At 47.8% G+C, this 25,340-nt stretch overlaps 6 protein-coding genes across 6 annotated transcripts; 3 read left to right on the top strand and 3 right to left on the bottom strand.

The window, feature by feature from the left end:
• The first annotated feature begins 138 nt into the window (after positions 1-138).
• On the top strand, positions 139-2,646 carry BC939DRAFT_467684 (uncharacterized protein). The gene is made up of 2 exons (XM_051557822.1): positions 139-500; positions 616-2,646. The coding sequence occupies exons 1-2, from the start codon at positions 249-251 to the stop codon at positions 2,620-2,622; spliced, it is 2,259 nt and encodes a 752-aa protein (XP_051406897.1). The 5' UTR covers positions 139-248; the 3' UTR covers positions 2,623-2,646.
• Positions 2,647-5,127, top strand: BC939DRAFT_467680 (CTD kinase subunit gamma CTK3-domain-containing protein). The gene is made up of 5 exons (XM_051557821.1): positions 2,647-3,080; positions 3,749-3,928; positions 4,037-4,122; positions 4,234-4,312; positions 4,412-5,127. The coding sequence occupies exons 1-5, from the start codon at positions 2,742-2,744 to the stop codon at positions 5,084-5,086; spliced, it is 1,359 nt and encodes a 452-aa protein (XP_051406896.1). The 5' UTR covers positions 2,647-2,741; the 3' UTR covers positions 5,087-5,127.
• On the bottom strand, positions 5,128-7,210 carry BC939DRAFT_467674 (concanavalin A-like lectin/glucanase domain-containing protein). The gene is made up of 6 exons (XM_051557820.1): positions 6,598-7,210; positions 6,479-6,504; positions 6,072-6,396; positions 5,845-5,983; positions 5,515-5,768; positions 5,128-5,363 (listed from the first exon to the last, which is right to left on the bottom strand). The coding sequence occupies exons 1-6, from the start codon at positions 6,979-6,981 to the stop codon at positions 5,151-5,153; spliced, it is 1,341 nt and encodes a 446-aa protein (XP_051406895.1). The 5' UTR covers positions 6,982-7,210; the 3' UTR covers positions 5,128-5,150.
• Positions 7,211-14,012, bottom strand: BC939DRAFT_467670 (sister chromatid cohesion C-terminus-domain-containing protein). Its single transcript, XM_051557819.1, has 11 exons — positions 13,704-14,012; positions 13,456-13,627; positions 12,812-13,377; positions 11,993-12,735; positions 11,803-11,903; positions 11,556-11,700; positions 11,255-11,473; positions 10,393-11,175; positions 9,175-10,285; positions 8,313-9,100; positions 7,211-8,213 (listed from the first exon to the last, which is right to left on the bottom strand). The coding sequence occupies exons 1-11, from the start codon at positions 13,855-13,857 to the stop codon at positions 7,365-7,367; spliced, it is 5,631 nt and encodes a 1,876-aa protein (XP_051406894.1). The 5' UTR covers positions 13,858-14,012; the 3' UTR covers positions 7,211-7,364.
• Positions 14,013-16,761: 2,749 nt separating this feature from the next.
• Positions 16,762-18,298, top strand: BC939DRAFT_507920 (uncharacterized protein; the record flags this gene model as incomplete). Its single annotated transcript, XM_051560943.1, has 4 exons — positions 16,762-16,834; positions 16,968-17,205; positions 17,342-17,501; positions 17,603-18,298. 4 exons carry the CDS (start codon positions 16,762-16,764, stop codon positions 18,296-18,298), a joined length of 1,167 nt encoding a protein of 388 aa, XP_051406893.1.
• Positions 18,299-18,387: 89 nt separating this feature from the next.
• BC939DRAFT_507919 (uncharacterized protein) lies at positions 18,388-19,488 on the bottom strand (the record flags this gene model as incomplete). The annotated part of the gene is made up of 2 exons (XM_051560942.1): positions 18,388-19,097; positions 19,236-19,488. The coding sequence occupies 2 exons, from the start codon at positions 19,486-19,488 to the stop codon at positions 18,388-18,390; spliced, it is 963 nt and encodes a 320-aa protein (XP_051406892.1).
• Between the last annotated feature and the right edge of the window lie 5,852 nt (positions 19,489-25,340).

Raw genomic sequence — 25,340 nt, 5'->3', positions numbered from 1 at the left:
ATATGACATAATTACACTTTTGGCGTGCTCTGTAGATGTCTGTCGGATCCGCATCTACTCTTTTTAGCGACCAAGACATGTCCCCGAATTCAGAGGCCATAAATAGAGAGGAGGGGACCTCCTTCTTGACAAACATCACATACATCATCCCTTTCAATCCTTTCAGTCCATCCCTCTTCTTCTTATCATTCACCCCAGATTTCCAGCATACCCTTCACAACACACCATCACCGCACTATCACCATACAATGCCGCAAGTCTGTGCGCTGGATATTCCAGAGGTCCTGTACACGGTCCTCAGCTGTCGGTCGATCCTTAGCCCCGATGATCTCACAGTCACCAGTCTCGTCTCCAGCTCTTGGTACTACGTCTCACGGAGAGCACTCTGGCAAGAGGTCGAACTCCATAGCGAGTCATGGGAAGATCCGCATTACCACGCTTTACTCGCACAACTCCTGAAGTACGGCTCCCTTGTGAGAACACTCATACTGAAAGATTGCGTAAGTTCAGTCCCATTCCATGCCTTTGCTGCTGCTGTGGTACGCCAAAACGCACATCAGAACACCAACTAACCTATACATGCACAATCTGATCCCCCTGTATCAACGATCTTAGGGAGCAGACAGGTCCCGCTTTGATGAGCTCCTGTCAACAATGACAAACCTCCAGACCATCCTCGTCGACAGGCTTATGCTTCACAGTCAATCATTAACTCTTGTCCAGTCCATCGAACATTGCTCGCTCTCTCGCCTGCGATACCTCAGACTACCGCATCTTTCAATGGTGTCGCACGGGATCGATGTGGTGCCGAGGGTACTGGAGTCAGCTTACGGGCTTAGGCATTTGGAGCTTGTGAACAGCGATATTGACGATGGGGCCTTGGCCGTCATTGCGAACGCGTGTCCGAAACTTAAGTCGTTGGACTTATCCAATAATGAGATCGTGACCTTCAGCGCATATCTAGCGGACCGGGGACAGGCGCTTAATACCGACCAGGATATCGATGTCAGTTCTTCGAGTGCAGGGGTTCCGTCACTTTCATACTCCGTATCGAGTTCGTATCGCTCGCCGTTTAATAGACAACACTTCCGATACGCCAATAACCCCTATTTATCTCGCATGGCCAAGGCAGAGCCTGACGCTGGCGACGACACTACGGTCATCATATCTACCCTTACAAAAATGCTTCAACACCAGGGGCAACAACTACAACAACAGACACCCCTGCAGATGCGTGTCACTCCCGCGGCCTTATCTTGTGATGGACGGACACCATGGTCCTTGTCCAGTCTTCTTCAGAGTGATATGCCATTCAACCATCTTGAGGAACTAAGTCTAGTGTTCTGTCTGGGGATCTCCAACAGAAATTTTCAAGCACTATTTCGATCCTTCCGTGGCAAGAGGCTTCGTGCCCTCAATCTTCAGTTTACCAATGTCGAGGACTCAGGTCTTGAAACACTCGCCAGTACATTCAGTCCGTTGTCAGCCCCATTCAAGGTTTCTTCAGCTGCTGCTCAGATCGGGCTGACGAGTGTCAAAGTCAGCTTCTGTGACAAGATTACTGCTCGAGGCATTAGGGCGTTGGTCGAAACCTGTCCCCAACTTCTCGAGCTCGAGTTTCTAGGCTGTGATTCCGTCTCTGCAGATTGCTTCCATGGCCCATCTCCATGGGTTTGTACAGGACTCAGGCAACTAGAATTCACAATACGTCCGAGGGCATTGTTTATGATGCAGCAAGGGCACGCTGTAGATTCTGTAGCTGGAATACAAACGTTATCATCGGACCAAGCACAGGACCACTATCAACAGCCAAAGAGTCAGGCGGACGACCATTATGTGTTGGATCATTCGCTAAGAAAAGGGGAAGAGCGGCATCAATGTCAGCAGCAGCAACAAAAACAACAACAACAACAACAACAACAACTGCACCAGGATAGCAGAGTTGACTTGAGATTACACGTTCAAAAATCCATGAAGAGTGACTACCATGCCATGTTCAGACAACTCAGGTTGCTTCGGCATCTGAAGTCCCTACACATATACAATAACTCGGGACTCGATATTGACATCGAAGGGGTTCTGGTAGAAACAGCGCCGGAGGAGGCTCCTGATGATATAATGGGGTTGTCTGCAGGGATGGAGCCACCGTCCGCAACTTATGGTCCCGTTGCGCTGGAGTCGAAATTCATGACCAGAAACATGGAAGACACCCGGAGCTATATCGCAAATGCAATCGATGCTGCGCACGTCAGTGACGTAGCCCAGCAGGATGACCTGCAGGGGAGCACTTCTCAGCCTCAGCCTGACCCAAGTCCCACCCCGATGCAGGTTCCTTCAAACGATCCCATATTTATGGCACAGCCAGCATATGTACACCCTTTCTCGTTCAGGATGGGCCTCAAGGCACTCGGTCGACTGAAAAGTCTCGAGACGCTCACATTGTACGAGCGAACAAGTATTCCTTTTGGCATGTCCGAAGCGCGATGGGTTGCCAAGGCATTTCCTCAGCTCTCAGTACTACAATTGCGTGGTACAACTGAGATTGTGGACGGAGTACTGGAGCAATTGACGGCGAGAAGGCCTGGCGTCCTCGTTCAAGTATGCCCTCTTTTCGAATACTGATCATTAATAAATTACGTTGCCACCAAAAAAAAAAAAAAAGATCGAGGGTCCTCGAGCAAAGCCACGCACTTGGCCTGGCGAATATTTTTCCTCAGGATGTACGGCTTTGTGTTCTTCTCATGCAGGCCATCCAATATTCACCTTTTCACCTTTTGAACTTCTCATCTCTCGAGTGGAAAACAGGAATCGACGGTGAACACGGTAGAAATACGCGGTTGCAACGCTTACCATTTCCGACCGAGCAAGCAGAAAATACACGACCGTCATCAACCCATCGAAGCGCGAAGAAACCCAATACGATGGAGGTCGATCCGTTCGAGGCACGTTTGGAGTTTCTAAGTTTGCTGGGCAAGCTCAACGCCTCTCAGCATTCGATACAAAAGGTTGGCAATTTTGCCATGAGAAACAGAAATCTCTACGAGGATCTTTACAGCTGTATCATCGAAGAACTGGAGCAGGTGAGGACATTTTGCTTTTATTTACTATGTTGGCTCGTAGCGATGTCTATCATCCCGTTATATTGTCTCGCCTGCTTCCCCGCTCGACCTTTTCGAATACTTTCAGAGATGCCAATGACACGAGGATGGACACTCGCCTTACAGGAGATGCTCCTGACTGCCAGGAAGTCCATCATTTCTCTATTCTGCACCGCACGTAAAGCACTCACAGCACTACTCTCACTTCATTTGCTGCCTTTGTTTTTTCCTGCTGTTCGTTTTGGAAATAAAATGACTACGAGACTCGCGTTGGATATAAAAAAGCTGGAAGAAATAATATGTAAAGCATTGGCAACAAAGAGCATGCATTCACATTGTGCGTTCAATTACCTATATGGCATTCCGACTGGTCCACCCAAAGCGCTGACTCAGCCCAATCCAGCCTTCCCCCAAAGATCTCTCAGCTTTGTCCTTTATGTGCTTGCTTTTCTGCGGCTCCTAGCGGGGACGCTAGCCTTCAGTGGCATGTCCCCTCACGCGGATGAGCTGAACATCTTTACCACGATCTGGACTAGAATCTGGCGTGCGATACACACGGCATGAAATCATAATATTGACTCTGACTCCCCGTGCATACACGGTGCTGCCTATGCGCTCTTGTTTTTCCATTGTTACCGATAAAATACTAGACCCCGTCTATCAATGCAAAGATGAATATCTTTTATGTGCTCGACTTGATCTGCCATCAGAGCCACAAGGCAGGGTTCTCAGGGTATACGGACCTCATTCAAAAGAACCTACCCAGGATCGTGGAGTGCGTGAACCCTAGCGGACCAAAAGGAAACGTCAATGTTGCAGGCACCAGGAAGGTAGGTGAGCGATCTGCAAAGATAACTTCTACGCAAACAAAACATAAACATGCAGCTATCTGGCGGCAAAGTGTAACGAAAAAGTCGTTACTTATCCGATCCATTTAGATCCTAGATTCGTGGCGGGCAAAAAAAGTATTCCATGAATCTGTGATCGACAGAGTGGAGAAACCACTACTCTCGAGGGAGCTGGGGTAAGAGGAATAGGCAACAGCTTCATTTGTGTATTGTTGAAAAGGGGTTCAAAATACGCAGATATCAAGGAGTTAACATTTCTATTGCCACACAATTGTGTCCCTACGAAGCGCAAATGCAGTAGCTACAACCGAGGCAGGGTTCACAAAGGAGGACATTTTGAGGCGGATGGATGAGGATAGAGAGCGGGTAAGGAATGTTGCTTTAATGTTTTGGTGTCTATGGTCCGTTGTGAATGCCCCTGGCTCAACCTATGCTAATCATCTATTGTTCTCTTCCTTGATGTAGCACAAGAGGATACGAGAAGAGATATGGATTAGGCCTGCGGAGGAAGACCCTGCAGCGGAATTTCTGCAAAACTGGGACGATGTCTCCGACCTGGAAGACAATGACTTCGAGGACATGGAGAACGAGAACAAGAAGTACTTACCAGGATATCCATGGCCTCTCGAATTTGATCGGTTTTTGCCCTCGCCTGCGATATTCCAGTCCAAATCCGCATCGCTGGGGAGAACAGAGTCGCCATTGGATTCCAGTACTGGAGCTACAAAGCGACTGACGAGCCCTGAGGGAACAGTGTCCGTGTCAAGCACAGGCAACAGCCCCCTGGCATCGTCAACAGCGTCCGCCGCAGACCACGCGCATAATGACCAATATCGGCAGCCGGGACATGACCAGAGCCCTTCATACTCCTATCCGCCCTCTAATGCACACCATCAGCACCAGCAATTGCGACATATTTACCACCCAGCAAGTCAGAGCAGGACCCATTCCCGCAGCCACTCATACCATGACCGCGCTATTCCTCTCCCTCCCGCAGCAGACACCTCATCCTCTTCGAGGGGTTCCCCCTCATACGGAAGGACGCAGTATCATGAGCGTACAATCGGCGGAGGAGGCAGTAGTGATAGCAATGGTCTCAATACAGCACATAGCAATGGCTACGGCGAACATGTACCATAGGCTACGAGACGTCATTCCCTGCTTAAATGAAAAAACGAAGATAAAGTCCAAGAATTGTTTATTACTACTTCTGTGCCGAACAGCTGTGTTTGTACACGCGAATATAATCTACCGCAAGGGCGCGATCTGTTCCTGATTCTGAACCCCAGGTCGGATACCAGTCGTCTTTGGCTGCATAAAACTCGTTCACTGCATGCGGTGACTTGTCGTTCCAAGGTTTGCCGCCCACCCCGTCTGGAAAGTACCCTGCAGTTCCTGCAACAGCTACGTTCATCATCTGAAAACATGCGTAAAAAGCCATTACAAGTATGCAATAAATGCCATGAAAAAATATTGCTCGAGTCAGCGTTTTGCACGAATAAGATGCATTACTTTCTCCCCTTCTTGTTTCCTGACAATTTCACGAACGATTGAGTTGCAAAGCATACCAAATAGAACTCTTGATCGAAGGGCGCTGATTTGGACCCAGCCCACAGATTGTCGACCCATGAAGGGAAGTTCCCCTTCTTGAACATGTCATCGAAAGACACATCAAGCAACAGATTGTCGTCCACAAATGTCTTGATACCCTCTGGCCGCCAGTCCAATGTAAATACATGGAAGTCGTCCGCAAAGCTCTTTCCGTCAGGGAGCGCATATTCTGCATGAGTCATCTGGTACCTGTTAAATTCAAATGATGGACCTGTATAGTTCGCACAATATTAGATTCCCAGGTTTAGTATAAAGCGTGTACACTTCTATGCACTGTGTGATCGTACCCCAATGGAGAGTCGAAGCAACCTTGTCATATCCTCCTCCAGGATAATCAGGGCCATTTCCTCGGGACTCGACCAAATCAATCTCACCACTAGCAGGCCAACCTCCATACTGATAGTGCGCTGGTAGCATCCATATTGCCTGTGGAGGTGAAAATGGAGAACAAGTTCGGTGATTAAGTATAGCCATGGCCTCTTTTGAAATAATGGCTTCGATTTTAAGGACTTACAGGCCAAATCCACTTGCCCTTTGGCATCTTTGCCCTCACTTCAACCCTTCCGTACCGGAACTTGAAGCTGTTGGCGCTTCGAACAAGCCCAGACTGGATCGGGTTCAGAATGTTACCTCCAGCTCCGGCTACCCGATAGCAGCCATAGTCATAATTGCCTGTGCACTGGGTTCCAGGATCCGTACCCCACATATCAAGAACCCCACCTTCGCGAAGAGCCTCAGCACCAATGCGATGCTCGGTTAACGTAGGGCGGATGTAAAAAATACCATCCTTCACAAAGGTATTTGTGCGGTTGTTAATGTACGCCTGTACTTCAAAGTTGCTGTAGAAAAAAGAAAAAAATTAGACTTCGCGATATCTTATCAAAGGTCATCTAATGACCGAGTATTTCAACTAAATCCTACCCTCCGCCTGTCAAGGTAAGGTCGTGCTAACAGAAAATGGCGGTATGCTATAGCGCGTTAGTGTTTGCTCTTTATTACAGGCCTCGGTTTCACCATGCCAAATTTGAATGTTTCCTCACCCTCCAAACCGAGTTGTCCAGCTTATCAAACTCGTCCACGAACAGTAGGCATCTGTCTTTAGACTGAAATTCACTCTTGAACTTCTGCCTTGATCTTGTCGAAGAAGGATTCTTATTATCATCTTTAACGCCCGTGATTTCGAATTCCACCTGCTGGCTCTGTCCGTAGCCCAGCTTTGAGGAGCCATCTGGTCGATAATCAACGCCGATCATTTTGTGCAACTCAGGCCATGCCAGTTCGTCTTGCTGTATGCGACTGTTGCCTTGATTCTTCCTGTGAACACGGGGTGGTGCATCTGCACTGGCTGTCGTATGGAAAATGAGCAAGCTGAGCAAGACTAGGGCAACTCCACCAGGTGAGAGCATTTGTGTGGATAGTCTCATGATGAGATTGGAATTTGAGGATAAGATCTCGCTGAGGATAAGATCTTGCTGAGAATAAGACCTTGCTGAGAGTGCACTACTGGTGATCAAGGTCGGGGCGGGATTGGCGAGTGTTGAGCATTGAGTTGCAACTTGCTGCCTTTTTATATAAAGCAGCTTGCACCGAAAATGGACACAAATCTTCTGGATTGCCCCAACCTTGGTTTCCCCCTTTCTAATAATTCTTGTGGTTACAGCGAGAACAGAGGGTCCTGTGGACCCCTTTATTCTTGAGAATGAATATTAATCAGGACTTCAACTAACAAGTGCTCCGCTCGGACATGGCCGCCTGCATGCTAAAACAATGTGCAATGTGCGATGTGATGTATGCAAAAGGGGCCATCCTAGTCCTCTACACCATCATATTCATCGGCTTCGTCATACAATGGATCGGGCTTGTGAACATGAACACCGGATGGACGTGATATTTGTACCAGCGGAATCTCGTTCTCCTCCATGTTTGGCAATTGTTGCACAGTTTCTGCTTCCATTAACCCTCGGAACCGCACAAGTTGACTCCTGATCAAGTCCTGCCTAATGCTCTCACCCACGGTAACATTTTTTTGACCACAAATGGCATCGGCTTCCTTTGCTTTCCATGGCCATTGCAATCGCGCTAGTATGCCCTTAAACCTCGGCGAAGGTTTCTCCTTGTGACTCGCATGCGCAGTTGGCTGAAAATGCTGGGACTTCGTCTCAGTTATATCGTAAATCCGCTTGAAGTAGCTTTTGAGGAGGATAGCCGTCTCCACTGCGACGCTGGCCTTTGCCAGTACAGAGGTGGGGAGAGACGGTTCATAACCACCTCCTTCTCCGTTACCCTGTCCGCAAGGCAGTGCATCTTCGCCGCTCTGCATACCGTCCGCTCCCTCGTCGCTTGAACCACCGGCGGCAATTGCGTTCGGCTGTGTTGCGCGTTTCGTCTTACGAGTATTGTTGCCGGCTGAACTCATTGTGGATTCAACGGGAGTTTTGCAAAGCCGGCGCAATCTGGAGCTCGCGACTCTCGACGCCTTGTCGCCACAGCTTTGCGCGGAATCCGGTGATGTAGCTGTCAAACTCTCCAAAATCGTTACTCCTGCACCTGCGATGATCCTGTTTATGTAGAAGATCACTAAATAAATTTCCTCCGTTGTCCTGTATTCCAGATAGGCCAGATTTTCAGCAATGAACCGTGCATAGTTGCCGTCAACCTGCAATACGGGAAGAGTGTCCATATAAGTAAGGGTCACTAGATATTACAATGGCTGGAACATGGTAGGCTGTGTCAAACATATGACGCCCAGATGTACCTCGATATCACTTGTTGTCAGATCAACATCCAGCACTTTGACCAGGCCCGACAAGAGCGTATTTCTCGTTTGTCTCTTGTCCTCAACCAAGCTATACATCACATTCAGTAAGGCGACTGCATTACCAGTCTCCGGATTTATCCGGAACCCTTCAGCGCAAAAAACAAACGGGACGCTATGATAGTTAGCCCCAGAGGCTATGTTCGTTGCATGCAGTTGAAAATCTCTCGAAGTAAAGTGATCGCCTTTACCTTGTACCTCGCCTCTGGCTTCCTGTACACGCATCTGATACAAGTACATCGTCCGAACACACTCGAGGCTCCTTGTATAGATCAATGACGCGTGCTTGTGGTGGAGCTCTCGGTGAGTTTTGAGTACGCGTCCACTCAGTAAAGTGTCCTCACTTGTTTCTAAGGCGATGATAGCGGGCATGCATAATATCGGATGGACAAGAGCCTGCAATGTCACCTGGGATATCACATTCACAGCAGCAGCTTGTAACCTCTCATTGTCCGCAAGCGCGCAGCGCAGCACACGATCAAGATAACGCTGCATAATGGCACTTCCTACCCCGGCCCCGAGATGATCTTCTGCTTTGGCGATCAAGCTGTAGAACAGGTCCTGATCTGGACCTGGCGTAGGAGCACTGTGGATTTTGACCAGAAATTGAGTGTATATCTGGAGTAGTTCCGCTTGAAGCTCCGAGTCCGCGTCACCAAAGATTCGATCCATAATGTGAAGAGCCTTGGACGAATTCATCAACATGGGAAAAGACAAAAACAGGTAGCCTAAACAATATGGGCATCAAACGATAAGATACACATTCAACATTTCAGGCAGTAGTCTGTTGCAGTCTCCTTACCCAAACTCTGGAGAGCTGTCTGCTGCAACGCTTGCGAGTAGTCCGATCGACAAAGTTGGGCAACGATGTCAAACACAAATTCCTGCACGGTTGGCTCCATCTTTACTCTGAGCTCCGTCAAATGTGTCTCCTGTGAGCGAGCTTTGATGACTTTTTCGAAGGGAAAATGTCTACAAATCAGCCCTACGATGGTCGTCAGACGGCGCAGTTTGTTTTCTTGAATATTCACGCCGGCGCGTAATTTTTCGGTGTCCTCGATTAGAAGGTCCACGCATGTCTGGAAAAACCTGCATAGGCGCCCAGAGTTCACAGTCCGAATTTTGACAACCAAACAAAGTACGCATACCGCTTCAGGGAGTAAAATAACAGGGCACTTCGCGATAAGCGCCAGGGTCAGTTTCTCAGCGGTCTCGGACTCCGCTATGGGCATATCATGGACAACAGGAATGGCGTCCTGATACACTCGTAACACAAACATGGTGACCTCCCAGTCTTCGGACGTCGTAGCGCTGTGAAGGTAGACTAAAAGAGCGCCAAGGTTTTTCGCACTGATGAGTCGTGGCTCGCACCTAACGAACGTGTGAAGTGTATGTGCTGTTGATATTACGGCGGATTTGTGGGAATCCTCGTCCTGAAGAGTTTGGATTAGGTCAACAAGACACTCTACAATTATCACGCAAGATCTGGTGAACTCCTGTCCTGGTAGTGAGAGATCGAATGAGCCATGTCCACGCTCCTTCTTTAAAAGGTGTTGAACAACAGAAGTGAAAGCGTCGTATAAGGGCGTGGGTAGCTGGCTGACCATGTCAACCAAAGTTCTTGTATGTTTTGAAACTTCTCTTTTCTGAGAAGGGGCGATGGTTCCGAATATCGCTGTCGCCTCCGAAGCCTCAAAACTATCCACCTTCGCAAGCTCAGTCGACCGAAAGAATTGGCGAAACCAGACGTCATTGACACATTTGATAGCCAGGTCCTTGACGGTCGCCTCCTCGTCCGAAACTCTGAGCAATAATTTCTGCGAGATATCAATCCGTATCGATTGACTGTCTGCCATGGAGTACATGTCTCTTAGCAATCTTAAAACGCGCTTGCGTACATTCAGGCCAGTGTCCTAGCGCGAAAATAGCGTGTCAGATAAAAAAAATTCCACATGGAGAACGAGAAGTAGAGAAGGAAAATAGAAAGAAAGTAAGCTGAGAGAAAAAACAGTGTTCTTACCGAGATCCTATCGCTCACAATATCATAATACAGCTTCCTTATCACTCGGTCCTGAAGCATATATTTGCCAACCAAATCAGTGGCAGCATCACGCACCGATGGGCTTTGGTCCTGTAAGCGGAGCGCTATGGTCCTGGACACGTTATGTTGAGCAAGAACGGCGCAATCTCCAGTGACGATCAAGGAAAGAGCTTTGAGAGATTTAGCACGGAGAGAAACAGCTGCTCCATCCAGCGCCACCAGAATCCGTGAAAGTAGCATGTCGAACGAGAGGAACAATTGCTGGCGCGCGACCAGATACGAGGAACTCCAACACACTGCCTTCCGAGCCATCGGGGTCTTTGATCTATGCTGTCGCTCCGAATTGTTGTATAAGCTCCAGCACCGAAAGGCTTCATCCGTTAAGAACTTCCAACAGTTCTTCTCCCAGTCATGCTCTTGGAGATCCTGTGTGGTAGCAGAACAAATTGCTGTGGTCCATTGGCATATCCAAAAGCGCTTTGCTGCTCTGATGGCATGATCGTTTGACTCTTTAGAACTCAGGTACTCCAAGACGCTGTTGTATCTCGCCTGCAAGTACGATAGATCCGTCAGCTTTGTTTCGACACCAAGTTCGGCATAGAAAGGGTGGTCATCCCTCGAGCTATGGGCATTGCAATCATCTGCGTCATCCATTGCGATGTGTCTCATGACTGTCTTGATCTTCGCTGCGATCAAGCCAAAAGAGTCGACTGCCATGGTCTTCGAGACTGAATTCGCTTTAGCGTCATCCAGATATCTGGCCTACATGAACGCGAGAAATGTATCAATACAGCTCGTCACAATACCGCAATGCACAACGAGCCTCATCGAAAATACTTACCATGGCCTTGCTGAAGACAGATAGGTAGAGCTCCGCACTAGGCCACTCTGGTTGTCCTACAACCGCCAGAAGATCCGTAAGCAGGCCGTCCAGGATGGTTCTGTAATCTGCTTCGACAGACGATTTGGTCCCCTTTGTGCAGCGTGTCAGAAGATAATTGAAAATGTAGACAACGCTCGACTTTGCATCGTCTAGTGCTGCCTGTAACCGATCGAGCATCTATAGGGAGGATGTGGTGTATTTAGAGATATGGCATAGCATAGTGTGCGAATAAACAAATGGAGCTGATCTTTACACGCACCTTCTTCATCTCGATCCTTTGGGTGGACGGATGAAGTTCCGGAAAACTTAGCACGGCTGCAGGGTTAAGGCGGCTATCTACACATGCTTGTACTAGCTGCATGAGCAATGCGGACGAGGAGTATATTTTGGAGCCATCCACAAGTCTGCAAGGGAAAAGCAAAGAAGGTAGCACTGGTCACAAACAAGCGACATACGAATGCAATGGCTTTTTAGAAATGAGTCTTTCCAACAGAAGGATGCCATACCTGTATCCCTTGGAGTTTTTCTTTCCATGAGGCAACTTGATAAGTAAGGATAGGATTTCCTCCAAGATCCACAACCGCTGGTTCGTATGTTTCGCGAAAACCTAAACGTAGAGTAGTTTAAACATGATCTTAGGCAATGTAACTTCAGCCAGATAGATGCAGTTACAAAATAACAAGAGGGCTAACTTACCATCTGCAAAAGACTCGATCCCGCCTGCCTTAATGGCTCGGTCTCAGCACTTCCCAGTACCAAGTCAGAGGACGTGTCGATGAAGAACAGTGATAGTGCGGTATATACCAGTTTCACCAAAACACCGTCCGAGACCTCCATACAGCACGACCTGCGCAGCCATTCCGAGATCTCACAGGTGGAACTGACCAAAGACAGCATCCGGACTTTGAGAGACGCGTCTGCAGCTATTGCCGTAAACAAAGCAAAGCACCCCGTGGGTCGACTGTCATCTCTTGAGAACTCCAGTGCAGGCGCCAAAAACGTCTCTAGCTGCGACTTGATTACGTTCAATGATGTTATGAGTAGTTCTTCGGGGAAAAGATGTCGCTGAATGCTCTCCGTGCTCATCATTACAAGCGCCACTTTGACATAATTCAGGCGGTGCATGATGTGATCGATAATCTTGTTGATTTGTTCCCCACCGTCCTGCTCTGTCGCGGTCAATCCCAGACCACAGGCAGAAAGAACGTCGACTGTATCGAAACTACGTAAGGATGTATCCAGATGTTTGAGCAGTGCCGACATGATATCGACTTGGACATCTTGTGCGCGTCCATATTTCGCCAACTCCTCAACCGCTCGTCCAAGTTGTTTCAGCTCCGAAGACAGCGTTATGTGTAGATCGCTACCTTGGTCACTAATTTGATTGGCAACACACTGTAGAAATCCTGTCGCTGAATCTTCAAAATGCGACGCGAGGTCTAATATGGGACAGATAGGCCATCAATACCTTGTACTATAACAATTATAGCGGCAGCCTTTTGCGCTCGCACTTACCGTTGCCTGTCACAGGTGCCACGATACTTTGTGGGGTACTCGATGTTGCATGAATCAGAGGAGTTGTTCGCGCACCCGGGAAAGGCCCTGTGGCATCCATAGTATGTACTGGGAAGCCTTCAGGTATAGTTAAATGTCTTGTCTGTGCCGAATCACATGTGGTGGCCACAACGGTTGAAGACAATTCCGATCTCGCTTTCTTCAATGATCTACCCTTGTGGTCGAGGTCTTCGTCGACGCTATCGTCAAGTGTCCTTTTTCGCGACGATGAAAGGGGTGCGTCGCCAACTCTCTGAAGTTTTATCCCGTTGACTGTGCCAGAAAAGACTGAAGGGGGACTGCCGATTATCTCTCCTCGTTGGGCAGATGCAGATTCTCGAAACTGACTCAAGGTGTCAAACGCGTTGATCCTGGAAAGCGAGAGATTATGACTGGCATCAGTCCTGTTTGCGTTAGACTGCGTGCAGTAGCCGAGAATAGTCGCTGCCAAAAACGAGAGAGATTGTTCAAAACGTGGCGTAAACGAATCCTTGGCTGTCGTAATTTGGAAAGCTGGTTGAAAGCGACTGAAACAAAAGTTACATTAGAAACGCTGGTGATAAATAATCCTAAAGAGGGACAAAATCAAATAGCATTAAACCTACATGTTTGCCACATTTGCACCAGCCACGATCGTCTTCAAATACTCAAACTGGAAATTGAGCGTGTGCTGAGATGGTCCCTGAGAAACGAGCATGACTCGAGCAAGTGCGTCTCTTGGCTGCATCAGCCTAAAATCTGGGAATGCGATGCTGAGAGAAGGTAGGCCACGCAAGACTGATCTCCCTCGCAGTTGTTAGGACCACCTGAAACAAAGAACAAAGCAATGCAAATCTATACCGCACCAACTTACCCGACTCGGTGGACGTTATGGACGCAAGAGCCATGTACTGCAGGCCTAATTGAGCATTGGTCGGTAACACTGACAAGCCAGGCTCCCATCCCAGCTGCTTATCGGCTATTTCTTGACTGAAAGAATCAGGGCGCATGGCGTCTTGGTCGGTCATGACTCCTAGTGCGGGTGAACCATGGAAGATGCGAAGAAAGCAAGAGAGGCGGGCGCGCCACCATTTGATTGTGCCAGAAGTCGAAGCTCTGAACCCAGCCACCTCGTCCGCTCAAATTCACATTTTGCTGACGAGAGGCTGGGACCAATCTCCCCCTCTAGGCTCGGGACCAGCCTGAGTCGAAAACGAGCATTCCCTAAATGCACGCAAAGAAAATTGAGTTGCCTAAAAAGGACATACGCCATTTTTTTTCTCTTCAGGCTGGAGACAAACTCGACCTTGTCCTATAGGTTATAGAGAAAGGAAGGTTGTTAAGGGGAATGTCCTCCCGCGATAGATTTCCCGCGCGGTATCCACGCGAACGGACCTTTTTTTGAACGGACGTCTCAATTGAGCAACGACCGTACCTTTTTTTTTTTTTTCTGAACGTTCGATGGTTCCTCTTTCTTGTTCCCACACAGCTTTTTCAACTCTCCACCAGCCTTCCTCCCATCAATCCCTCTCCATCAACTCCTGCACCGGCACCGCAAGGTAGTCCACCCTGCACTCCAGAAGCGCTACGCAGGCTGTAGAACCCTCTACTCACAAATATATCTGATATCCTGCTTTTATTTCTAACAGCTCATGGGGACTGCGAAAAAAAAAGGTACGGTCGTTGCTCAATTGAGACGTCCGTTCAAAAAAAGGTTCGTTCGCGTGGATACCGCGCGGGAAATCTATCGCGGGAGGACATTCCCCTTAACAACCTTCCTTTCTCTATAACCTATAGGACAAGTAGGCTCGAATCCAGCCTTCATTAAAGCGTCAGCCACTATTCCCTTTTTCAGAAGGGATGGCAATTTGCTTCTCTTACGGCTGGTTGCAAACTCGGGCGTTTACTATAGCTTATTCTTTTTGGAAGGTTGTTAAGGGTTTCTTGCTTCTCGCCAAAAATTTGTACGTGGATCTGGATCTGTATTACCATGCCTGCATGGTCGCATGGTCTTGCTTTTTTTTTTCTTTTTTTCTCACACGCTACGACTTTAGCTGGCAGAGTCGAATAAAATGAAGACTCAAGCTTATTATCCGAGGGCCAGGACCATATATGTCCCACCCTCTTTTCCCACCCTGGTTCATTTCTGCACGCCCTGGCTCTCCTTTGAGAAGATAGTAGGCATTCATGGTATACGAGCAGAATTTATTTCATTTTTTCCTTACGGGTAGTTTCTGGATTTTCGCGTTTTATTTCAATAAAAGAAGATAACACATATATGGTCCTGGCCCTCGGATAATAAGCTTGAGTCTTCATGTTATTCGACTCTGCCAGCTAAAGTCGTAGCGTGTGAGAAAAAAAGAAAAAAAAAAGCAAGACCATGCGACCATGCAGGCATGGTAATACAGATCCAGATCCACGTACAAATTTTTGGCGAGAAGCAAGAAACCCTTAACAACCTTCCAAAAAGAATAAGCTATAGTAAACGCCCGAGTTTGCAACCAGCCGTAAGAGAAGCAAATTGCCATCCCTTCTGAAAAAGGGAATAGTGGCTGACGCTTTAATGAAGGCTGGATTCGAGCCTAGGCTCGAATCCATCCAGCCGTCGAAAGCGCAATGCACGTGAGCGGGCATGTGGCTAAGGCCGGCCTTTGGTTTTGCCTATAAAAGGCAATCGTGGCTCGGCTCTTGCCATTGCTTCTCTGGCAGGCTGGGGACAAACTCGACCCTCTACTAACGGATAGATTTTTGCGCACAAATCCCCTGTAAATCGGTGGTCCCCGCACAAACTCCATGTAACAATAAAGTTTCCCTCAGATTTTTTTTTCAGGCACGGTCTTTTTTTTTGGTTTTTTTTTCTGCCTCGGAACCCTTTTCTCTTCTCATCTTCCTCTTCTTCCTCGTCTTCTTCTCTCCCCACCATCCTCCCTCAAGTCATACTGTACTTCTACACCCTCTATACCCTCCATACCATCCATACCCTCCAAACTCTTCCTCTATACCATTTTACGGAGCCGTCTACCATACCGACGCCTCACAGGTACGAGCCATGTTTCGTTCTTTCTCACGCGTGTATCGGTATATCCAACCTCTTTCTCACGCGTTGTATCGGTGTATGCCAACCTAGATAGCCTAGACCAACTAACCATACAATATTCCGTGTGTGGACCCTTCAGTGTATCTCCATACTCTTTCCAAGGTAGGTTATCGTGCTTCATTATCTCGCATTCACGTCGTGTCATTCTTAACAATACAGACCATCTAACCCAGTGTTCATTTTTGTTTTTCTTTCTTTTTTTTTTAGCATATTAATCTGCTGAAATGGCTGCTCCTTCTCCCTTTCCTCCTCACCTTCCTATTCCTTGCCAAGGCAGGGCTGCTGAACGCTGTCTGGGTACGGACGTGAATGGGAACCTTGCTATCTCTTCTCCTCTTTCTCTTCCTGAAGACGCCGTTGAACGCTGTTTGAGAACTTTCAACGTGTCTCCCAAGCCGTTGCAACTCGAAGTCGCAAGGAAGATCGGTCAAGGCGAAGACTGCGTTTTGATAGCAGGATGTGGATGGGGCAAGACTTTGGTGTACTTTCTTCCACTTATCTTCTGGCCTGACAGAGTAATCGTAGTCTTGACTCCGTTGACGGCTTTGGGCAAGGAATAATATCAGAAACTTAAGGCCGTCGGTATCTCGAGTATTTTTCTCCGGCGGGAGACGATCATTGACAGCAACTGCATCAAGGAGCTGGCTTCAGGAAAATACCGAGCAGTGTTCATGTCTCCGAAGTTGGTGTTTGACAGTACTCGATTGAAGGACATATGGTTCAATAAGAATTGGAGACGTCTACTTCTAGCAGTGATCGTTGACGAAGCACACTGCATCAACCATTGGGGCGACGACTTCCGGAAAGCATATGGGCACATTGGGAAGATACGGAGATGGTTATCTCCAAGAAAGGCGTTTATAGCCCTGACAGCGACACTCACGACCAAGGCCCTGGAAGCAGTCAAAGTATGCCTGAGCTATAAAAGCGACGTCGTGGTGATCAACGAAGGGAACGATCGAATAAATGTCAAGTATACAGCCAAGGCACTTTGTTATCCAGCAAACAGTTTTCAGGATCTCAACTTTCTCTTGGATTTAGGTAAAAAGACCATCGTTTATTTCGATAGTCGAGCTGAATGTGCGAACGCTCAGACATATTTGAGGTGTCTGGCGCCGGAGCATTTACGAAAACGGATCGGCGTTTACCATGCGGGGAAGTCAGATGAGCGCAAGGAGTTGGTCATGAAACGATTCACGAACAACAACTACTGGATATTATTGGCAACAGAAGCTGCTGGGATGGGCTGTGACATCAGCGATGTGGTCCGAGTAGTGCAGTATGGGGTTCCCTCAAGTTTGTCAACACTTGTCCAGAGGATTGGTCGAGCTGCACGCGATCCGAATCTAGAAGACGAAGGGATACTACTATACGCGAAAACATTTCCTCGCCTTGTACTACCAACAATGGATTAGAGCCATCTCCAACAATACATTAACGCCCATCCGTGTCGCCAAGCTGTCCTCAACAGATTTTTCAACAACACGCCAGTGCAGGTCGTTAATTGCTGCGACAAGTGTCAACTCAACCTGGAGACTCCAGCACAGATGGGCACCCGATTGGTACCTCCAAGCCGTAAGAACAAAATCAATATTTCAGAAAATGACAACAAACGAATCAGGGAAACAATTGAACAGTGGCGAAAGGATCGGTTTGAGCGTTTCTATCGCACGCAGTGCGTCGCCTACAGACCTGGAAACGCGCTGCCGGACAAAATGATAGACAGGATCATCAAAAAGTTCGGAAGTATCAAATCTGCGCTCGAACTTGTGGAAGTTGCCGATTGGTCTGAGGATGTTGCCGTAGTTCAAACTCTTTGGGACGTTCTTAGTCAGCTCGATATTACTTCAAACAAGCCGCCATCCACAAGGATACATGTCGAGAACGATTTGGAGACGACGGAAAGTTTTGTGGCAGAAGAATTTGGAGTCGATGCGCTGAGTTCGCCAGTTCTGTGGCTTCATCGGATCGAGGAGCCAGATTTAGAGGATTTAGAGGAGTTTGAGTATCCACAGACACCTACTGTTAACCGCGCTCAAGAATACCCGAGAACGCCCACTAGAGCTCCCACTCAACGGACAAATTACCAATTTCAGGATTTCACGCCTACTAGTAATCGTCAACAGGCACTTATTATCAGTCAACCGCACACGCCCACTATCACTCCTATTAAATTGGTACAATATCGGCCACAGGATTCCACGCCTATCAAGAGTCGTCAACAAAGAGCTACTAACAGTCGTCTGCAGACTCCCGTCAAAATTCTGAAGTGGAAACCATATGAGGCGGGAAACACGCCTTCAAAGGTTCGCCAACAGACGACTATAAGCGGTCGCGCGCAGACGCCACTCACGATAGGACCAAACCCTTGACACAGCGGTCAAAGTGACCCAGCTAATCCTTTCTTCAATAATAACTGAGCGCGATTTTTTTTTTTTTTTGAAGCGTCTTATTAAGAGCTTCAAAGGTCATCAAAGTCTTCATCAACTTGGTCCTCGTTATTATCAGTAGGATCTAAGTACTCCTCCACAGCACTTAGTTCCAGCTCCTCGCTTGTAGCAATATAGCTCTCAAAGGTAGCGCCATCATCACAGTCCAGATCGCTTGGGTTGCTGGAGCAGATGCTCTGTGTATCCATGTCCGGGAGTTCGTCTTGTTGGATATCCTGTAAATATGGCAGGATGTTGTATTGCTGTGGTCCATCATTACTACTGTATGGACTGCCACATTCTGAGGTATGATAACTCGGATAGCTGTTGGAGTTTTGGTTGCGAGCCCGGAACATACGGAACTTTTTAAGTGAACATATGTTTTCATTACCAATGTCGAAGAGATCTCTCACTGGTTTGGTGTCCATCGTGCAGTCTAGATCATCGTCGCCTTGCTCCGCTTCAAAGATACCAGACTCCCTTAGCGTCACAATGACCTTGTTGATGTCGATATCTACTGGAACGGGGTTGTGCCAATTATTATTCCGTGGAGCCTTGAACAATGCTGGAATTATTCTCTTGACCTCTGAAAAAATCTCGATGTTTGGTGCAATTTTGGTCGTCATTGTCTCCCAGGGTGTAGAGCTAGCCCTTGCTGAATGCACAACCTTGATCAAGAGGTTGTTATGCTCCTGATATAAATCCGTGGGAATCCATCCACCCGCTTTTCCTGTGGTGTTGACTAATCATGAAGACAGTACAGCTCTCTTTGTCTGAGCTGAATACCTGTAATTCAGCGCACAATGCAGATGAAGCAGCTCATTAGCATAGTTTGTGGCCGAAGAACCTTGAAACATCACCGTTATCCATTTCAGCATACTCTCAATACGTCCCACATCTCCAACCTTGATAGCGTTGGCCAACTCCAGGTAGAAAGCCGTGTCTCTGAGGAAGATGAATGCGTTACGTGAGGCCACACCGAACTGACATCTCTGCTCAGGATCTAGACATCTTGAAATGAGGCGGTGGATCCTTTCAGAAACCATATCTGAGAGCTCCTTCTGCTCAAGAGTTTTGCCGAATGCATCCAGATCGTCAGTTCCTAGCTCCACTTGCCACAATCGCAGAACCATAGCGTCGAATGTACAGTATGGTGCAAAACTGATTCAATGATGCGATGATTTTTGCGTTGGCACTCGCCTACAAGGAACCAATGCCTCAACCATCGTCATATTCACCACAAATGTAGCCCATCCAATGACGAACAGGGCTGCTGGCTTCGGAGCCAGAAGTATGCACGCCCATTGCTGCATGACGATTGTGCCATCCGTCATCATTGAATCAGTTTTGCACCTTAACCTCATTTTTATGTAATTTTAAATACCATCGTCGTTTTCATCAGATTCATTATAAATGAACCCATTTTGTGTTTCGTTTTCCTGTTTGCCTTATTCTACTCTATCTATCTGCAAAAAATGAAGCCCGTACCTCCATCCACTGTTAAGGAAGCAATAAGCCTCATGTCTGAGGGTATTTCCACTCGTGAGACAGCCCAACGTCTTACCATCTCTCAGGCAACGGCTAGCAGAATACGTTCAGGTTACAAAGAAAACATGCCGAGCAACAAGGGAGGCCGTCCGAGAAAGATTGGTCAAGAAACCGTGGAGCACCTCAAGCTGAACATGAAGCGCGGACTTCTTAGGACTGCCGTGGAGGCCAAGAGCGAGGCCAACAGGATGTTGGCACGACCTGTATCGGTGTGGACAGTTCGACGGCGACTTCGGGAAGCTGGACTAGTGGCCAAAAGATTGTCAAGCGACCAGCACTCAAAACAAAGCACATTAGAGGTCGGATGCAGTTTGTCAAGAAATACAAAGAGTGGATGGAAGAGGACTGGGCCACAGTTGTATGGTCAGACGAGTGCAAAATCAATAGGATCTGTTCTGATGGCATTAGGTGGGTCTGGGACGACGCTCCGGGGCGACTGACAAGCCGTACAGTCCAGGGAACAGTCAAGTTTGGCGGCGGAAGCGTAATGGTATGGTCTTGTATGTCATGGTACGGACCTGGCTATATCGCAAAGATCGATGAGACCCTGGACTCCCAGTTGTATATCCAGATTCTGAAGGAGGATCTACAGATGTCTGTCGAGGAGTGGGGCATGGCCAAGGACGAATTCATCTTCCAGCACGACAACGATCCGAAGCATACGGCCAAGGTCACCAAGGCATTTCTGGAGTCCGTCCATATGACTGAGGCTGATGAGCGCCTTCTATATTGGCCAGCACAGTCTCCTGATCTGATTCCGATCGAGCATATGTGGGCCTATCTCAAAGTACAGCTGGGAAAGTATCCAAATCCGCCAAAAAGCTGCAAGGAGCTATGGGAGAGAATATCAACGGAATGGTACAAGATACCAGTTGATTTCTGCCGGGAACTCATCAGGAGCATGCCGAGGAGGCTCAGCGCGGTCCATAGAGCGAAGGGCAAGCAAACTAAGTACTAAAGAGGTACCATTTTGAATAAAAAAAAAATCTGTTCTTCGTATTCAAGGAGTAGGTGCAAAACTGATTCAATGATGACGGATGGCACAATCGTCATGCAGCAATGGGTGTGCATACTTCTGGCTCCAAAGCAAGCAGCCCTGTTCGTCATTGGATGGGCTACATTTGTGGTGAATATGACGATGGCTGAGACATTGGTTCCTTGTAGGCGAGTGCCAACGCAAAAATCATCGCATCATTGAATCAGTTTTGCACCATACTGTAATTATCTTACGGTGTATGAATAAAGCTCCAGATGTGGGGGCACTGGTAAGAGATCTTTCAACGATGAGGATAATAAAGACAGCAAAACTATTTACGAGAATAAGAAAGGCGACAACACACTCGGGTTAGGGATCTGCAAGGTCAAAGGGACTCTGTCTTGACTCCTGTGTCCAGACGTCGGCATCGAGGGGTACTGTTCTTGATCCTCCGCTCTTGTTCGTTATGAGACCATGTTCATTACCTGTCGTGGGGGCAGGCAGGTAATGTGAGCGGACTCGCAGGAACACTTGGGGGGGGCACTAGAGGTGCAGCAGTTCAGACGCACGGGTCCCGTCTCTACTCTTGCTGGGCGATATGCTATGAAGGCCAGCTGTGGCAGAGTATACCGATCGAAGGGTACAGTGTGTTGTGACAGGGATGCGTGGAGCGACTTGGAATGTCGTGCGGGGGCAAGTGTTGAGCAAAGTATAGTGAGAAAACAGACCAGGAACCATTTGGTCCAGTCGTTCTGTGATATTTATTGACCAAAGGAAATTTCTATAAATGCAAACCCTATTGACTCTTGTCTAATTGCATGTCCTTCTACTTGCACATCCTGTAACTGCACCTGCAGCACGCGCCTGGTATGATCGTATGAGTATCCTATACTTATTCCTCCCATCGTGTCATATCAGGTGTTGTGTCCGTCCCTTGTACCTGGATACCCCGTCTATACTCCGTGTGGGTTTACCACACCACACCGTGTAAAGATATAGCTATTTACAAAAGAAAGCGATCCATTGTTTATGTAAAAAGATTTATAACACTACGTTTTGTATTTTTTAACGGGTATGGTTCAAAACTGAGCCAATGACGTGGCCTCCACCGACGACTATAACTTTACAACGGTTGCTGGTAATGACTTCATCTTTTATAAACATCTTCTATAATGGCTAAAGAACATTCCTACAAATTCCCAAGGTAAGCCGATCGCTAGTTTGTGAGTATCAGCTCTCAGAGTAAAAATTTGTAAAACATTGGCTCAGTTTTGAATGGCACTGTATATTAGACACTGGCACACTATCCCAATTGTATTCGCCAGCCAAAAAACGCATGTATGAAGCGATTCAAGTAACTTTACCTCGGAGAAAATGTTCCGCAAGACTAAATCAGCATGTACATTGTCTGCACTTAAGATGCGTAGATCCTTGGGCTGAATTTTCGCGAAATCTCTTGGTCAGTCCGTAGATCTGGTAATCCTGGATCCTCGCCCCGTATAAGTGTCCCGGCAGTGCCACTTTCGAAGTTGTCGACGTTGTTGGAGCGCTGGTCGGATTTTCGAAGTGCGAAATTTATGTTGTCGTAGACTAAACTGCAGGGTTTCGTCCTCATGGCCTCCTGTGCTCTCTTTATGGAGTCTTTTCCAAGTACTTCCAGTGTTCGATCTGTAGTTTTGGGAGACACCGATAAACCAGAGCGGCAAAAGATCTCGACGACCTGCTTTGGAGTTCCGTTACTGAAAAGGAAAAGACCCAAAACCATCTGCAACCTATGCAGCTACGATAATGAAGGTTCAAAATCATGCTTCCAAGTAATGGAAGTATGACTGACTGACTACGCCCGTTGCCTTTGCTCAAGCTCGTCATCTCTCCTAAGATGGACATAAGATGCGGTGCCTTCGAATGCAAGTCGTTTGAAAGGGATTTGAGCGAAAAATTAACTGCCTTTTGTCGGGTGAATGTTGAAGATGGCGTTTTGAAACAGGCGGCATTCTTGGCACGGTTTATTTCCTCTCGAGTTATGTTTGATGCGATCCTCACGATGGTGTCCCTGAATGACTTTTTTGCGTCCGTGTGTGATAGTATCCTAGGCTAACCTTCTGCTTAGCCCTCAACCACGCCCCCATCACCGCGCCTCCACCACTGCGCCCCCTGTATATTAGTATAAATACCTCTATCTCTCTGTATAATAAAGATCATCCGTTCTAGCCCTTGTCTCTTGTCCCCTGCCTCTCGTGTTCCTACCTCGTGTCCTCTTGTTCCTGCACTTGTTCCTTCCTTCGTTTTGTTGCTATTACAATGGCAGCCTTAGTGTCCTGCGGATCGTGTGAGGTAAAGCACTGTCTCATGAGCTGCAGCATCGTGCAATTCATCATGCTCATTAAACTTATGATCTTTTCTGCCCTGGTTTCGCTCATTTCCGCAAAACACTTCTCCAGTCTGACTTCTAGTGCCTTCTGCCTACGGAGTTTAGCGACCCTGACTTGACGAGGAGTAAGAGAGGGAAGAGGAAGAAAGGGAGGGGGAAGAGGAAGGATAGCAAGGTTCCCATTCACGTCCGTACCCAGACAGCGTTCAGCAGCCCTGCCTTGGCAAGGAATAGGAAGGTGAGGAGGAAAGGGAGGAGGAGCAGCCATTTCAGCAGATTAATATGCTAAAAAAAAAAGAAAGAAAAACAAAAATGAACACTGGGTTAGATGGTCTGTATTGTTAAGAATGACACGACGTGAATGCGAGATAATGAAGCACGATAACCTACCTTGGAAAGAGTATGGAGATACACTGAAGGGTCCACACACGGAATATTGTATGGTTAGTTGGTCTAGGCTATCTAGGTTGGCATACACCGATACAACGCGTGAGAAAGAGGTTGGATATACCGATACACGCGTGAGAAAGAACGAAACATGGCTCGTACCTGTGAGGCGTCGGTATGGTAGACGGCTCCGTAAAATGGTATAGAGGAAGAGTTTGGAGGGTATGGATGGTATGGAGGGTATAGAGGGTGTAGAAGTACAGTATGACTTGAGGGAGGATGGTGGGGAGAGAAGAAGACGAGGAAGAAGAGGAAGATGAGAAGAGAAAAGGGTTCCGAGGCAGAAAAAAAAACCAAAAAAAAAGACCGTGCCTGAAAAAAAAATCTGAGGGAAACTTTATTGTTACATGGAGTTTGTGCGGGGACCACCGATTTACAGGGGATTTGTGCGCAAAAATCTATCCGTTAGTAGAGGGTCGAGTTTGTCCCCAGCCTGCCAGAGAAGCAATGGCAAGAGCCGAGCCACGATTGCCTTTTATAGGCAAAATCAAAGGCCGGCCTTAGCCACATGCCCGCTCACGTGCATTGCGCTTTCGACGGCTGGATGGATTCGAGCCTATCTGTGCGGGTACAAATCATTACTATGGTGCCGGACGAGAGGGGTGTTGTCAAGTTCTGGGCAGGCAGATAGATAGGAACGAGAGTAGCGTGTAAATAAATGAGCGAGAGCAGGTTCAAGACAAGGAGGTTTTGTATTGCAGACTGAGGAACTATGGCTATGATCTATGGGGCTATTTATACGTTCCACGGAGACTGGGACCCGAAGCAGGGCTAGAAGCACGCGTGTACTAAACGATTGGTTAATAGATACCGTGCAGGAGGAATGTGGTACAAGGTTTATATCATAGGCATGCGTGCGTAGCCGGACGCATCCTATAGGGTTACTTGATTAGATAGGAGAGCACTCATGACTTTCATGCGGACGCCGGAATGTAAGGAGCAACACTATTCGCTGTTGCGTCCTTCTAGAAACCGTAGGCGGAGTCGTGCTTGATAGTCGAGAGGCTACTGGATGGCGACTGTAGTCGCCTATGGTTCAGGGCTCGAGAACGCGACGCGATTCAGGTACGATTGGCAGTGCAGGGTGTTGCGCTTGGAGATAGTTCTTTTACAGTTGTATGGAGTAAGGAAACTCCCAATCTGAATGCTCGAATAATTTGTGTTCCACACTGAATACAAGAGTCTAACGCACAACTACGCACACTGTAGCGAGTGATCAGCACAACGGTCTTCTTGTTCAACTGGAACAAGGAACAAAAGACCGCTGGCTTCGATCCTCCTTTTATACAGGCACAACCCCAAAACCTAATATCAAATCCTGCGTACCCTCGGTGGCTGCTGGCCAACAAGGGTAAGCACAAGCCACTAGGATCAATTGAAGTGAGCGCAGGTCTGTCCCGAACCTTAATTCGTGACAGGTGTGGCGTCTTTATCAAACACGGCGATGTGGCTGCGATCAAACCTTAATTCGCCTTGAGACGCGACAGAGCAAAAGATCAAACGAAAACAAGATCTCTTTTGCTCTCTCACTTGCACCTTCACCCCCCTCTCAGGAGCGACTTCTGAACGCGACGGAACCAGGACTTGGTTTGGTAGGATACTGGCGGTGGAAGTCGTCGATGGCCTCATCGCAATGAATGAGG

This window comes from Gamsiella multidivaricata (genome assembly GCF_025024155.1).
Source record: "Gamsiella multidivaricata strain RSA 2152 chromosome Unknown BC939scaffold_111, whole genome shotgun sequence".
In the NCBI taxonomy this organism is placed as follows: Eukaryota; Fungi; Mortierellomycota; class Mortierellomycetes; order Mortierellales; family Mortierellaceae; genus Gamsiella; species Gamsiella multidivaricata.
The sequence above is the reverse complement of the archived record's forward strand: the minus strand, read 5'-3'. Positions and strand labels throughout refer to the sequence as shown.